Source organism: Neurospora hispaniola, assembly GCF_033458365.1.
Source record: "Neurospora hispaniola strain FGSC 10403 chromosome Unknown B0T23scaffold_8, whole genome shotgun sequence".
Classification (NCBI taxonomy): Eukaryota; Fungi; Ascomycota; class Sordariomycetes; order Sordariales; family Sordariaceae; genus Neurospora; species Neurospora hispaniola.
In genome coordinates this window covers 615,535-631,217 of record NW_026944413.1, presented here as the reverse complement: position 1 = coordinate 631,217, position 15,683 = coordinate 615,535, and the positions used below count along the sequence as shown (strand labels likewise).

General features: G+C 37.1%; 2 protein-coding genes and 1 non-coding gene across 3 annotated transcripts; 2 read left to right on the top strand and 1 right to left on the bottom strand.

Moving 5' to 3' along the window:
- Window positions 1–512: 512 nt before the first annotated feature.
- B0T23DRAFT_431909 (uncharacterized protein) lies at window positions 513–923 on the bottom strand (the record flags this gene model as incomplete). Its single annotated transcript, XM_062840345.1, has 2 exons — window positions 513–804; window positions 901–923. 2 exons carry the CDS (start codon window positions 921–923, stop codon window positions 513–515), a joined length of 315 nt encoding a protein of 104 aa, XP_062689059.1.
- Window positions 924–2,858: 1,935 nt separating this feature from the next.
- B0T23DRAFT_324708 (protein transport protein sec-24) lies at window positions 2,859–5,770 on the top strand (the record flags this gene model as incomplete). The annotated part of the gene is made up of 2 exons (XM_062835450.1): window positions 2,859–3,485; window positions 3,545–5,770. 2 exons carry the CDS (start codon window positions 2,859–2,861, stop codon window positions 5,768–5,770), a joined length of 2,853 nt encoding a protein of 950 aa, XP_062689058.1.
- Window positions 5,771–6,376: 606 nt separating this feature from the next.
- B0T23DRAFT_t348 lies at window positions 6,377–6,472 on the top strand. Its single transcript has one exon. It is a non-coding gene; the product is annotated as a tRNA-Gln (tRNA).
- Window positions 6,473–15,683: the final 9,211 nt, after the last annotated feature.

Below are 15,683 nucleotides of genomic sequence, written 5' to 3'. Positions count from 1 at the left end.
GTACACCTCGACTGAGTGCTGGGAGCTACTAGAAGCTATGAAAAGAGAACAGGATGTGCCGGTATAATAGGTAGCTCTCGAAGTACCTGTTGGACTGATGACTGGAGAGGCAACGATAACTGGAGGTATCAAGGCTGAACAAGCGTTATTGAGAGAGACAACAGTGTCAAGGGGCCTAACTCTTCGATGGCAGTGGACATGAATATCTGACAATCTGATGGGTAGTGCATGATGCATTTGTTTGTTGCACGTTCAGGTGCTTGAGAATAGCTACCAAGGTAACATAATAGCCCATCCAGAAGCAGACTCGAGCGTAGATTCGACAAGCACCAAATTACCCTCGGGACCAGTGGCATGCTTCTTCGAGTCATCCAGCCTGATCATAGCACTGCTTGTCTGCTCTCTCACATACTGGCACTCTTTGCCCATTACATCTCTTTCTTGTCTCCTTTCTCGTTGATCTTCACATCCACCCCACTAAACACCCCAGCTACCCATCCCTCGGCGACATTCTAAGCCGCCTTTCTGAACGTTCCCTTCTTTCTCTTTTTGTTCGCGTTCTCCTCCTCCACGCCCAGCTCCCACGCCTTTACAAACCAGCTTTGCGTCTGATCCAGGTAGGTTTCGTCGCTGACGTCCTTGACATTTAGGCGCAGACCGCCGTCTTTGGAAAAAGCAAGGTTCTTGCGTTCCATGCGCTGGGCCGTGTAGTCGCGGAACTGGAGGGCTGAGAGGTAAACTTGATAGACAACGAAACTGATGCCGGCCACTACGACTAATGTGAGTATGAGGGGAAGGATCTGGCTGGGTTTTTGTTAGCCTTTGTTGTCTGGTTTTATTGCTTGACGTTGTCTTGATGGCGGAACCCGCGCAAACGCGAAGTGAGATATGGTGTCATACCTCCAGGCAGATGAAGGTGCCATTTTCGGACTCCTGCGATTTTCAAAGTTGCGGCGTGAGTTTGATTTATGGCGAGTGTTGTCAAGCTCTACGAAGGCAAATGAAGGGAATATCCCGGCAAACTGGGTGCCGTTCGCTACTGCATATACTTCGCTTTTGGGTGTTTCTCGTCGAACACAGAGTAGTGGAGCACGTAGTGTGAGTGTGTAGTTGCCAACTGGGAAAATCGTCTGACTTATCCGTGGTGGCTGGGTCCCAAGATCCTGAGGTCTCGCTCGAAGGAAGGAGGGAAGATATCTCGATATGTTGATGATCCGAGTAGAGTTACCAAGCTGATAGTAGGTAGGCTGCGAGTAAGATGTGATGTTTTGACATAGGCAGAATCAGAGCAGTGGTACTCGGTGAAGAGGTATCCGTGGCACAAAAGCTAGGTGGGATGAAGATGACGAAGTGGTGAGTGAGAAGCAAGCACAGAAAGGGTTCAGGTCACAAATTACTGAATCATAGATATAGTATCAGCCCCTGAAAAGTGTAACCACCCCCAAGTGTAAAACCCCCCCAAAGTGCAAATAATCCGTCATGGCCGCCGGAATTATCTCCGCATACAACTATTGCCCACTGCGAAGACTGGCCCCGGATTTGCACTTGCAGGGGTCAAACCTTGGTAGTAGCAAACTACCTCTAAGGACACTTACCCGACCGGGCACTGGGCTTTGAAGTGAGTCCTGCTTGTTTTAGTGTTCGGGCATCTCCTAGTGGCACGGAGGGGGCTTTGTAGGCAGTGCAAACGGTAAAAACCTAAGTACATCGGATGCGGAATGCAATCACCATATATATCGTCAGGAAGGAACATACTTCTCCCGGATATCCACTGTGCCAGTAATGCCGAGATTCACTGGATTGCGATGTTCATACGTACTATGTATGTCCCCGTCTCGCCCGTTAGGTTCCTCCATCCTTATAGAAATGTTCGGCACGTTGCTGGGCGCCTTGAGTGGGTGACCAGTGATGTTTGGGGACGTGCGACTTGGTTGAAGTCTTGGTCCCACGCACTGTCCCGCTGAAGCTCCCTCGAGGTCCCCAGCCGTCCGTCATAAGCTCAACCTCGCGTTGGTGAAATTTGTCTGTTTCCAGCTACAGATACAGGAACAAACAACAAATGAAAGTGTGCGAATTTGAGAACCTTCTTGGTTGGTACTTGTCCAAGGCGCTAGGTGAAACACATCATGGCCTCTATCGGAACTTGGAGTGTAGGGAATGCATTGGTGTATGAAGTTGTCAGAGGTACCTAGTTTGATTAGGTCGGTATAAGTGTACTACTACTACCTATGTACGCAGTCGAGGCCTGAGCGTCACGTGCTGCACACAAGTGGAGATGAAAGTATGTAAGTTACAGTTTCTTGACCTTACCGTAACCCTCATTCCGTTCTATGGGGCAGTGGTGTGTACCTCTCGAGCTCTATGTGTTTATCGTACAGCAGCGCATTGTCCAACACCTTCAATCCCGCTGTCACTCTTCAAAGGTGCGGCAATACTTGATAGGTACGAACCGTCACCCTGGCTGCCTAGCCCCAGCCTGTGTGGACACTCCCGTTGGTACCTATACTACTCCGCCCAAAGCGAGGCAGCTAAGGCCAGTCTGGCTTCCTACTAGTACCTAGCTCCTGTCCTCCTGATTGATAAGTCTGATAGGTGGAGAGGCAGCCCCTCGCCGCCCGGCGCCTGATGCTGTTGTCGTAAGTCGAGAGCTGTCAACTTCCACTCCCAAGCGCGCCTCAAAAGCTCCCCATCACCAACAACTCCACCGTCCGCCGCTACGCAACACCCACGACTCGTCCCCTGACTCCTTTCGCCGTTCCTCTCGCGTGCCAGAAGCGTCATCGATATATCCACCAACAGGTCCCGGCCATTAATCTCTCCCGCCTCGTCAGAGACCCAAGCAGCGGGCGACAAACACCATGGCGGCTCCTCCTCCCAACGATGGCTACGGCCAGTATCCCCCTCAGCAGTACGGCGAGCAACCCCAATACCCTGTCGATCCCGCCCAACAAGCATATGGTAGCCCGGCCTCTCCTCCGCCGGCGGCCGCCTCCCAGCACGGCGCCGAGCATGGCAAGAAGAAGAAGAGAGCATACGCCGCCCAGGCCTTCGAGGTTGCCACAGGAGGCAATGCCGTAGTAGGCGGACAGCCAGCAGCAGCACAATACGGGATCCCTCAGCCAGCAGCACCGGGATTTGGTGGATATCCGGCGCAAGATGCCCAACAAGTGGCGTACGGCGCTCCGACAACACCGTACGGCGCGCCTCAGCCTGCCGTACCCGGAGTCGGAGGCTATCAGGCCCCTGATCCCTACTACTCCCAAGGTGTTCCTCCGGCCGCCGTTGGGCCTGCCCCCGGAGGTGTTGCCGGTATTACCGCCGGTATCCAGTCTATGGGCTTCGGAGGACAGCCGCAGCAGCCGCAGCAACTTCCTGCCCAGACGAGGGGTCATGTGAACCAGCTTTATCCCACCGATCTACTCAACCAGCCCTTTAATGTTGCCGAACTCGAGCTGCCGCCTCCCCCTATTATTCTTCCCCCTAATGTAAGCTCTCTGGCTTCTCGACTTGTGTTAGGTGCACACTGCTTACTTTTTGCTGCTAGTCTAGCGTTACCCCTTCCCCAGATGCCAACTGCGCGCCAAAGTATGTGCGATCGACCTTAAATGCCGTACCCACCACCCACTCGCTGCTCAAGAAAAGCAAGTTGCCCTTTGCGCTCGTTATTCAGCCATATGCAGCTCTTCATGACTTGGACGATCCGGTTCCAGTTGTGCAAGACCAAGTGATCTCGCGCTGCCGAAGATGTCGATCCTACATCAACCCATTCGTGACCTTCCTTGACCACGGTCACAGATGGCGCTGCAACATGTGCAACCTAACCAACGATGTTCCCCAGGCCTTTGATTGGGATGCGGCGGCCCAGAAGAGCGTGGATAGATGGCAAAGACATGAGCTTAACCATGCGGTGGTTGAGTTCGTTGCGCCGCAGGAGTATATGGTCAGGCCTCCCCAGCCTCTGGTCTATCTTTTCTTGTTTGATGTCAGCTACGCGGCTGTCTCCACAGGTCTCTTGGCCACCAGTGCAAGGACAATTCTGGATAGCCTCGACAGGATACCGAATGCCGATCGCCGCACCCGTCTTGGATTCATCGCCGTGGACTCAAGCCTGCATTATTTCTCAGTCCCGAGAGATACGGAGGAAAACGGCGAGACGAGCATGCTTGTGGTCAGCGATCTGGATGAGCCATTCCTCCCTGTTCCGGGCGAGTTGCTGGTCCCCCTCACCGAGTGCCGCCAAAACATCGAAAGCTTCCTCAACAAGCTGCCCGAGATGTTTGCGAACAACCAGAGCAATGGAAACTGCATGGGGTCAGCTCTCAGGGCAGGTCATAAGCTTATTGCCCCTCTCGGCGGCAAGATCGTGGTGCTGAGCTCATCTCTGCCTAACGTGGGTTACGGAAAGCTCGAGATGAGGGAAGACAAGAAACTTCTCGGCACGTCCAAGGAAAGCGGGTTGCTGCAAACCGCCAATTCGTTTTACAAGAGCTTTGCCGTGGAATGCTCCAAGAACCAAGTGTCTATCGACATGTTCCTCTTTTCTTCCCAGTATCAGGATGTGGCCTCTTTGAGCAACCTCCCGCGGTACACTGGTGGTCAAACATGGTTCTACCCGGGATGGAACGCCGCTAGGGCCGAAGACGCCGTCAAGTTTGCGTCCGAATTCAGTGACTACCTGTCGTCTGAAATTGGCCTCGAGGCCGTCCTCCGTGTTCGCGCTACTACTGGACTGCGGATGAGCACATTCTACGGCAACTTCTTTAACAGAAGTTCCGACTTGTGCGCTTTCCCGGCTTTCCCCCGTGATCAGTGCTATGTCGTCGAGGTTGCTATTGATGAGAACCTTACCAAGAATTTCGTTTGCTTGCAGACAGCGGTACTACATACCACCTGCAATGGTGAACGTCGCATTCGCGTCATGACTCTGGCTTTGCCGACTACCACCAATCTTGCCGATGTGTACGCCTCGGCCGATCAGTGCGCTATCGCTACCTACTTCAGCCACAAGGCGGTTGAAAAGGCCCTTGGAAACTCCCTGGATGCGGCAAGGGATCTCCCTCAGCAGAAGCTCACCGAACTTCTGCAGACCTTCAGGAAGGAGCTGGGCGGAGGCAGCATGGGTGGCGGCCTTCAGTTCCCGTCCAACCTCCGTGGCCTCCCTGCCCTTTGCCTGGGCTTGACCAAGCATGTTGGTTTGAGGAAGTCGGCGCTTATTCCTTCGGATATTCGCTCTGCTGCCCTCTGCCAGCTCTCTACCCTTCCTTTGCCACTACTTATGCAGTACATCTATCCCAGGCTATACTCACTGCACGACATGCCTGACAATGCCGGTATTCCTGACCCGGAGACGAGCCAGATTGTTCTCCCACCACCCATGAACCTCTCCTCGGAGCGGTTCGTTCCATTCGGCTTGTACCTTATCGACGACGGCCAAACGCAATTCCTCTGGGTTGGTCGTGACGCTGTGCCTCAGCTCATCCTCGATGTTTTCGGGGTGCAGGAACGCACTCAGGTCGCTGTTGGAAAGGGCACTCTGCCTGAGTTGGACAATGACTTTAACGAGCGTGTGAGAAACGTGATTGCCAAGAGCAGAGACCACAAGAGCAAGGGCGTTGGCAGCATCACATTGCCCCATCTGTACATTGTCAGGGAGGATGGTGAACCAAGCCTTAAGCTGTGGGCTCAGACTCTCTTGGTGGAAGACCGGGCGGATCAGGGGATGAGCTTCCAACAGTGGATGGGAATGCTGAGGGAGAAGGTGAGTAACTAAAGCTTGGTTGGCATTGTTCTTGTTGCTGCTGCTCGTCTGTTTCACTGCCAATGGTTGGAAAGCGGATCTGGGGCGCTAACAGACTTGCAAACAGGTTGTGCAGTAATCGCATTCACACCATCCTAGCGGGCGAAAATGGGTCTTTGATAGTTGTGTGTGACGACAAGTGAAGGATGGCGATGGCAGGATTCGGTTAGTCAATGCTTATCTTGAGGCCTTGAGCGGGTGTAAAGAAAAGAGAGACAAGGGTGCAAGTGGCGGAGAGACGCAGAAGCGGACTCGCATAAGACACTGTAATATTTTAAGAATGGTTTTTTTTTTATAAAATCTATCCGGAATAAATCCCATCGTGGCCAGTGAACGAGCAACCTTCCCTTAGTCTGGACCATCTGAAACACGGGAGAATCCCAGGATGGTTTGCTGAGGCTTGCAAACTACATATGTCAAGCGAAAGTCTCATTGTGTCATCCATTGTTTCAAAAAGGAAAAAAAAAAATGGACAATTCACCAGTGGCTTGACACGCCTCTTAGTGCCTCCTCCACAGCTTGTTGCGCATACGATTTGGAGTACTTGGATTCCCATCCAGGCGCTAATGCATATCAGATGGTTGTATAGTGTAGCGGTTATCACTCCGGATTCTGAGTTGAGTCTCAACCCATCAGAACATTCCGGCAACCCCGGTTCGATTCCGGGTACGACCTCTTTTTGGAGGTTTTTCTTCTAATCTCTCAGTGACATTTTTGTGATCTGTCGAGGCTTGGTTCATTGTCGAAGGTTTTTTTTTTTTTTTTATTTTTGTATTTTTTTATTTTTTTTTTTTTTTTTTTCCTCTTTCTTCCCCTTTTTATAGATTATTATATGCTTCTTTTCTAGTTCCGCTCACCAATAGCATTGTCTTTTGCTGGCTTGAAGTTGCAACTGCATGTCTGGCAATGGAGTAAGTATGATTGTTTTACTACGTTACATAGGTCCCGTCGCCTTGAACCTGCGCCCACTTCTTTCCCTCCCCCATAATGCTTAAGTTGTTTCACTGGTTGTAAAGCTGATAGATTGAATGCAGCTACCTCGGTGTCTGTCTGTCTTATTTGGTCTTGTCCCACGATATGTATCTCTAAATACCACTATCTAGCACCTACCATAATACTAACTAGGTAACGACTTGGTCAGAATTCCCGAACCGGTGCACTCGCTTGGCTTCAAGATTGGGGCCTGTAACCGCCCAGGCCTCTTTTTTGAAACGAACGGCGGGGAAAGCTCTCCCCAGGTCCGGGTCCCTGGCGCCTGCTTGCACTATGATGGAGGGGCAGCTGGGACCTGAGACACAGGCACGCCGAGAGCTAGTCTCTCATGACAGACGTTCAACCTTAGTCAGCCCCCATCCACTTCCCCGCCACCCCGTGGCGCAGTCATTTTAGACCCACAGGGCCAAATAGTATAATATTAGGATCACATCTATATATAGCTTGGACGAAAGTATTCAATATATATAAGAAATATCCTATCTCAACACCAACACTCGATAATTACACTACCACAAAAACTACAATCTCGACTAAATAAATTATTTAAAGATAGGACGAATAGTATATTAATTTCTTTAAACTTTAAATTGTATTTCTATAATACCTTTATTATTTATTAATACTATAGGGGTAACTTTTATTATATATAGAATTATATTCCGAAGGATTATATACTATTTTTCCACAACCTTACATCGTATATATACGAAACTTCATATATATAATAAAAAGTTATAAATCTAATACTAACGAAATAATAGAGTTATTTTATTGTATTACTAGCTTTCGGTAACCTAATACGTCTCTACCTCCTAAATTAGCTTTCTAAAATTAAATTGCCTAGGGATTGTATTATATAGTATCTATTAATAATAAAGGTATATAATACTATTTTATTAATATAATTACTACTTATTTACTAAATTAGGGGTTACTTACAAGTTCGGACTAATACCGTACAAAACCTAATCAAATTGAATCTATCTATTATATTATCTACCAATATAGTAATATAATCTTAATTACTCGTACGGAATATAATAAGAATATTATCTTCTAAATAATATTTATTATTTTAATTAATTAAATTACTATTTAAATTATACTATTTAATCGATTTAATAAAGAATAGCGGGATACTATTACTAAATTTCCTAATACCCGACCTATTTTAATTGATTAATTAATTATAAAAATAAGAACCTATTTACTTTTAATTTAAATCTAATAGGGGAAGTTTTTTTAAAAATTCCCCCTATTGGATTTAAATAGATATATACTAATTATATATTAATACCCTCGCTTCTAATTAAATTTAAAATTTAAAAACTATACGTATATCCTCCTTAGTCCAGAACAAGCTATATATATAAAGTTTATAGAATTATTACGCACAGTTTTATTTAACTAATATATTATATTTATTGTTATAAACGAATTATATATTATATTCTAATAACACACCTTTCGGACGCAATTTATAAATATTCACACTATTAGGACTACTATCCCATCCAATATTCCTTAGTTCGAATATATAGCTACCCTTATATATAAAGTATAATTATATATATATAAATACGGCGATTTCCGGCTAAAAGGTTATAATTTAAATAAATTTTCTATTATTTATACTTCTATCGACCAATCTAATATTATAATAGTATTCCAACTAATTCTACTAAACGCGTTTAAAAACTATTAGCGGCTTAAATTCATCCTTAATATAATAACACTTAGCGACCCCCAACCTAAAATCTATTATATTCTAAAAACTATTATTTATATTAATAGTAAATTATTACTTTTCTCTACTCAATTGCATCTCTTATAATATTTTATAACCTCTAACTATAAACCCTCTTATACTATAAAGGTAATCCGTAGGTATAATATTAATACTTATTTTATAAATTAAAAATCTATATATAAGGATTTTAAATAGTCTAATTCTATATACTGGATAATACTTACTGCTATTTCGCTCGGTATAAATATAAATATTCTAGATATATAGCACGTAGTACAATATAGTACAGTAAAGTTAAATAATATTATAAACCTAATTCAATACTTTAAACGCGCTATCCGTACAAATCCTACTACGTATAATATAGGGATTTATTTTATCCCTTATTATTAATTTAATTATTTTAATTAATTATACGAACCTATTACGGAGGAGATTAATATATATTCTAGCGGCAACGGGTTACACTACTATTCCACTATTCTAGTACTTAAAGTTTAATACGTACCGCCTCTTCTATTTATTAGTACTATATTATAATATACTACTTTAAATTTTACTTTAATTAAAGAACTAATTTAATTACCTAATTTAATAAATAGGGATATTTCTACTTCAAATAGAAACAATACTTCAAATAAAAAAGGCTTATCCAATAAAAAATTATTAAAAGATAAAAATACTATAATTACTAAACAAATCCTATAGGACCTAGGTATAGGTAATAATTATCGACAGCTTTATATTTAAAATAGTATAGAAAAAGCAGCGCGTATTAAAATCACAAAGAAGTATAAAGAGATATACAATTTTATCAACGTACCGTACTTCAAACTATATATTAAAAAACTATTATAAAAGCCTAGGCCGTACCCGACCTCTACATTAGGGGAATCGTATAATTATATAATAAATTTCAACGTTTAATACTTTAGTACTACTCCTATTACAATCTATCCTTCGCAATACTATAATAAATACCACCCCCCCCTAAATCTCCTACCACCTATCCTAAGAAAGAAATTTAAAACTATTTTCAATTACCTAATAAAATTATCCAAAGCTAGCTTTATTTTAGCTCAACTAGACCGCTTTATAACTATTATAATTAAAACTCTCTATCCCAATATCTCCAAACTCTTCAATTTACCTAAAGAAACTTTTATATCCTCAAATTTTATATACGTACTTACGTATAAATTTAATAGATAAATACCTATTTGTATATTATAAAATCTCTTTACCGTTATTCTAAAATTCGAAGTATAGAAATAGTTAGGGGATTATAATAATATATTAATTATAAAATATATATATATTACACCTATTATATTAAAGGTATTTACTATTAATCCAGAATAGATTACTTACAATCAGGCGAACGTAGGAAAGAAGAGATTAACCAAATTGGAAAAAACACAACATTTAAAAATAGCTAGAGGCACGGGTAATAGTTCGAATACTATAAATCCAACCCTATATACGGCTCCTCCCGCGGGTACGTACATAAATATAAACCTACCTACTAAAAGGATAAAAATTAGTATTATATTATAAAAAAGGAAGAGGTAACTATAAATATTAAATATTTTAGAATCCTAATAAATATTTAAATAAAATTTATTATACCCTCGTCTAAATCCTATAAGGGTAAATAAAGGATAATATAATTAAATAAGAATTTTAAAACCTATTCTAAACCTAAATAAAAATTTTAAAACCTACCCTAAATTTAAAAGTATATACTCTTAGAGTATAAAAACCCCTATTTTTCTAAAATAAATTTATCCTTCCTTCTTTTTACAAATTAATCACACCTTCTTTTACTCTTATTAAATTTAAATTTAATTTTACAAATTATTCTTATATTCCTATAAAATTTATATCCAATTTTACAATTTATTATAACTCCCCCCTATCGGATTTAGATCCAATTCGCCGGATTATCCTTACCGAAATCGAATCCAATTTTAATTAGAAATAATTTATTATCCCCCTATCGGATTTAAATCCAATTATAATTAAGGTAAAACACATCTCCTACCCCCTTATTGGTTAATAAAAAACATTCTTCTAATTTATTTAAATAACATTAAAAAAGACCAGTACTATAAAATTAGCATATAATCCGAATCCTAAAGTAAATAATATTTATTTCAATAAATATAATATAAATACCCTACAATAATTATACTATCCACTACTAAAATAATATAAAATCGCAAATAATAAAAAAGGTAATACAAAATTAAAAACCCTCAAAAAAAAATAAACTAACAATATTTTACTTAAATATTATTATCCCCCCCATATAAGGGTATATAATATCCGAGAAGTACGGGAATTAATAGAGGGGCTTAATATAATATAATAAATTAAAAGCGATAATATTTTCAAGCGAATTAAAATCGAAACGCTATTTATAAATAATATATATCGGAAGACGTAAATAGAGGAAAAAGGTGAAAGTATAGTATTACTAGGGTAGATAATTACTTAATAAATTAATTATAATACTCTTCCCCCGGGAAACTATATAACTAGTATCTTAGGGTACGTAAATATTAAAGCCCTAATTCAATATTCAAATTACAATTATAAATACAATCCTTATTTAAATCCTATAAAAGGATTCGAATAAAACTATATTACCCCCCATAGGATTTAAATTCGCTTTAAACATTCGCTAACCATATTATAATCTCTTTAATTTTTAGTCTATTAAAATATTTAAAAATATTTTAAGAGTTTAAAAAGAATTTATAGAATAACTTTATAATTAACCTATAGAGATTATAGAGAAATATTATTTCCTATATAACGGATAATAAAATATATAAATATATCCTTTAAACCTTCGCGGAAATAAAGAATATTCCTTCTTACACCGTAACTATTCGCTATAGCGATTTCGCCGGGAAAGCGGACAAATTAGCGTAGAAGTGCAATATAATACACTTTAAAGCGACCACCTTTACTACTTAATTTATATACTTTCGTACGTTTTAATTAAATATTAAAGGCGGCGGCGTACTACGGTTCGTAAAGGCTATAAACCCGTTGGCTAAGGATATTTAATTAGAATATTTAACCGACGATTAATTTAAGGCTATAGTATATTTTATTTAATTTTATAAATATTGCAAATAGAACTATAAATCTACTATTAATAGTACTAATAATCCTAATAATACTAAACCGGCCCCGCTTTTTATACTTAATATATAAAATACAACGGACTTAATAAAAAATAATACTAAAATTAATAATAATTAAGTACAAAACATAATAAAAAATATCTACGAAATTATAAAAGAAATCCTATACAATATTAATAATATTCTTATTATTAATAGCAATAACTCTAGTAAATAATTAAATACTACTATTACTAGACTCTTACAATTCACCCCTACTTTAGAATAATATATAGCCAATTTAACCTACTTTCAATTTTACTCATTTACCTTCCAATAATTATACAAAAAGAAAAACATTACCAAAGACCTTAATATTAAAATTATTAAATTCAATAAAAACTTTAAGGGGTAGGATATCCCTAAAATAAATAGTAATTCGCTAATAACTACTATTACCCTCTTCTATAATATAAAAATCAGACGGTTCGAAATTCCGAAGATTCTAACGCCTCTTAAAAATATATTTATATAAAACAAGATTTTCGGGACTATTCAATACATTAAAAACTTCGTTATATACGAATAGTTTAATATAGAACTTATTGAAATAATAATAAATAAATATATATAAGCCTAGAAACGTACTAAAATAACTCCTTCAAACAACCCTCCAGCAAATTCCTAAGAGAGTAAAACTAAAAAATTGGCTGAGAAGAATCTCCGGGCTCGCTACAATATAATAAGTATTATCCAAAAGAAACATCCTCTTAAAGAGGTACTTCAAAACTATATAGCTCTCTATTACGCTATAAAATCATAGGGTAGAATTAGACCTATTAATATAGATACTATTACCACCCCTCCTTAAAATTATAAAGATATTAAATATTATAAATTTAATATTTTATATTAATATTTTAAAAAAAAGGGATAGGCAAATTAGTCTTTAACTAATAATATAAATAATTCTTCTATAATTTAATAAAGGAAATCCCTTTTACCCTACTAATTAATTAATAAATTGTAAATTCTTTCTCCAAATCCTATAGGGGGGGCCAGCCTATTCCGCCTCTTCCCCTATAGAATTTAAATTGTTTACTACTAATTTATCTCTTTAAATATATATATAATTCGGCGCTTAAAAAAAAGCCCACTTAAATATATAATATTAACCAACGAAGTCGGAACCGGCAAGACTATAACCTACCTAAATACAATAATATTACATATTACAAAACTTCGGCGTATAGAAGCTAAAAGTAAAACTATATAAATATACCCAACCCTAGTTCTTATATTAATTATACTAATTTCTCAAACGTTCACTAAAACAACTAAAATATTTAATAATACTTTAAATATCTATATATAATTTAGTACCCGCAATTAAATACCTATAGTAAATCCGAAGCATTAACAGACATTAATTTAAAAACATTTTAATAATTTAATAACCAAGTACATCTAAAACTATAACATATCCAATACCGCTAAAATAATTATTCTAATAACTACGTCCACTTATTTCCGCTATTGGGTTACTACCTATAAACTATTATATAATACTAGTAATTTCCCAAATAAATTAAAAGTTAAAGATTATATTACTTAGAGACCGAATATTAAAAGTAAGGGTAAAACTAAGACTAAACCTAAAGGTAAAGGTAAGGCCGTAACTACGGGCGATAATAACGAATATAATTCCGATAATAATAAATTAAATAATAAAAGTTTAAATAAATTAAATAGTAGCGAAGTAAATAATTTAAATAAATATAAAGAATAAATTCAAAATCTATTCTAAATCCTATAGGGGTAGTTATCCCCCTATAAGATTTAAATAAGTACTATCTTATTTTCCTATATTAATTTACAATAGTAATTTAAAGTCGACTTAGAAGAACTCCAAATCTACCATTTATATTAGCAAGTAGTACGAAGTACGTATATCCGTATACAAAAACATCTACTTCGAATATATTATTACCAATAAAGCATAATTTCTAAAAAATATAAATACTACCGTATAGCAGTAAATTAGGAAAATCCCCCGCTAATTAATAATATTCTATTCTACGATACTACTATTAAATAACGTTATTAATATAAAAGTTTTTATTGCAATACTTTAGGATAATATACAATTACCAATTATTATTAATAAACTTTTCGATTTTAAGAAATTCGAGACCGCTAATATTTATAAGGCGGATAAACCCGAATCTTATATTTTCAACGCTAATATCTTTAAATAAATTGTAGAGGATCTCTATACTATCTAATTCGAATAGGGCTATAAATAATAAGTACTCTACCCCAAATTTTAATAGTTTATTTCCAATAAAAGTACTATTACTACTAGTATTACAAATACTATTATAAAAGAATCGCAGGTCTTCTTTTTATTAAAAAGTATAAATACTCCTCTCTAATTACCTAATAGGCAAGTAGTCTTCCTATCTTTAAGAATTCTACCTATAAAAGTATATTAAATACACCTAACGTATAATAAACAGTTTACTAGTTAAATTTAAATATTAATTAATAAATATTTAATATTAGTTATAAAACAATTAAAAGAGGTAATTACTATAACTTTTAGCGTGGAAGACCGGCTAAAAGGCTTTAACCCCGTTTTAGTACGAAGCCTATAATTCTTCGCCTAAAATATATATATTTAGGACCTACTTTAATTCAATACTATAATCGGTCGTAAGGAAATCAAAGTAATATCTAATAGGGAATTAATATTCGTACAAGACCTTAGCGCCGCGTTACAGGGCAAAAAACCGGCCAAAACCACTATAAATCTCGGTATTAATAAAATTAATACCCTAATAAAATTAAACTTCAATAGCGGATTAGCGTATATATATAACTCCCTTAACTACAATCCTAACATCCTCCCGCCCATTAACCATATATAAATATTCATTTAAATATATAGAAAATCACTATTTTAAATATAGATTTTAAAAAAGTATTTCAACTCATACTATTAGAACGAACGCATCCTTATTATTATTAATTAACTTTAAATACAAATATAAATATATACTTCGTTTATTTTATATCTAATTTTTATAGGGGTAAATTCTATTACCCTTATCGGATTTAATCTCGAATTCGTCGGCTAACTTCATCAAAACACTTTTCTCAATCTTCTATAAAATAAATTTTACAATAAAAGTAATTATATTAAACTAAAATACCTAGGAACAAACGAATATTATTAAAAAATAGAATAATTAATATATTATTATTAACATTCTTATTTTAAATTCTAGTATTAATATAGTAAATCTCAACGCCTACGTACAATATTATATTAGGATTAGCTTAGGATTTATATAGAATATCGCCACAATTTTACAATTTATAAGTCGCTTATACTATATTAGGTAAATTAAAATAATTAAATAATACCTTTTACAAATTAATAGGACTATTTTTAATTAATAAGAAGAGAGAATTATTTAAAAGGTTAATTATTAATTATCCCCCCTATAGGATTTAGATTCGCTATACTAACTTTTTCTCTAGTAGGTCCACATATTATAACCTTCCCTTACCTTCCAAAAAAATATTAAATTGATAATATTTAAATCGATTATAACTTACAAATTTATAAAAATCCTCTTAAACTATAATTTCAATTAATTTATTTAAATTGTAGAACCCCCTTAAACAATCGCAGGATTTATATTAATCCGTACTTACTAAATTAGTGTAATATATTTTCGTATTATTACCTACTACGTAGTAAACTAAAATAAATTTAAAGATAACCCTAAGTATAAAAACCTAATATACCTTCTTCTTATTATTAAGCCTATAATTATAGACCTCAACAATATTATAAATAGGAAAATAATAATTATTAAAATCCTTCGCATTACTAATATAAGGCCATCCCTATCGGAGTCTTAAATTATACACTATTTAAAGAATTTAACCTAAATGTTAATTAAATTGTCGTAATCGGAATTAATAATTTAAA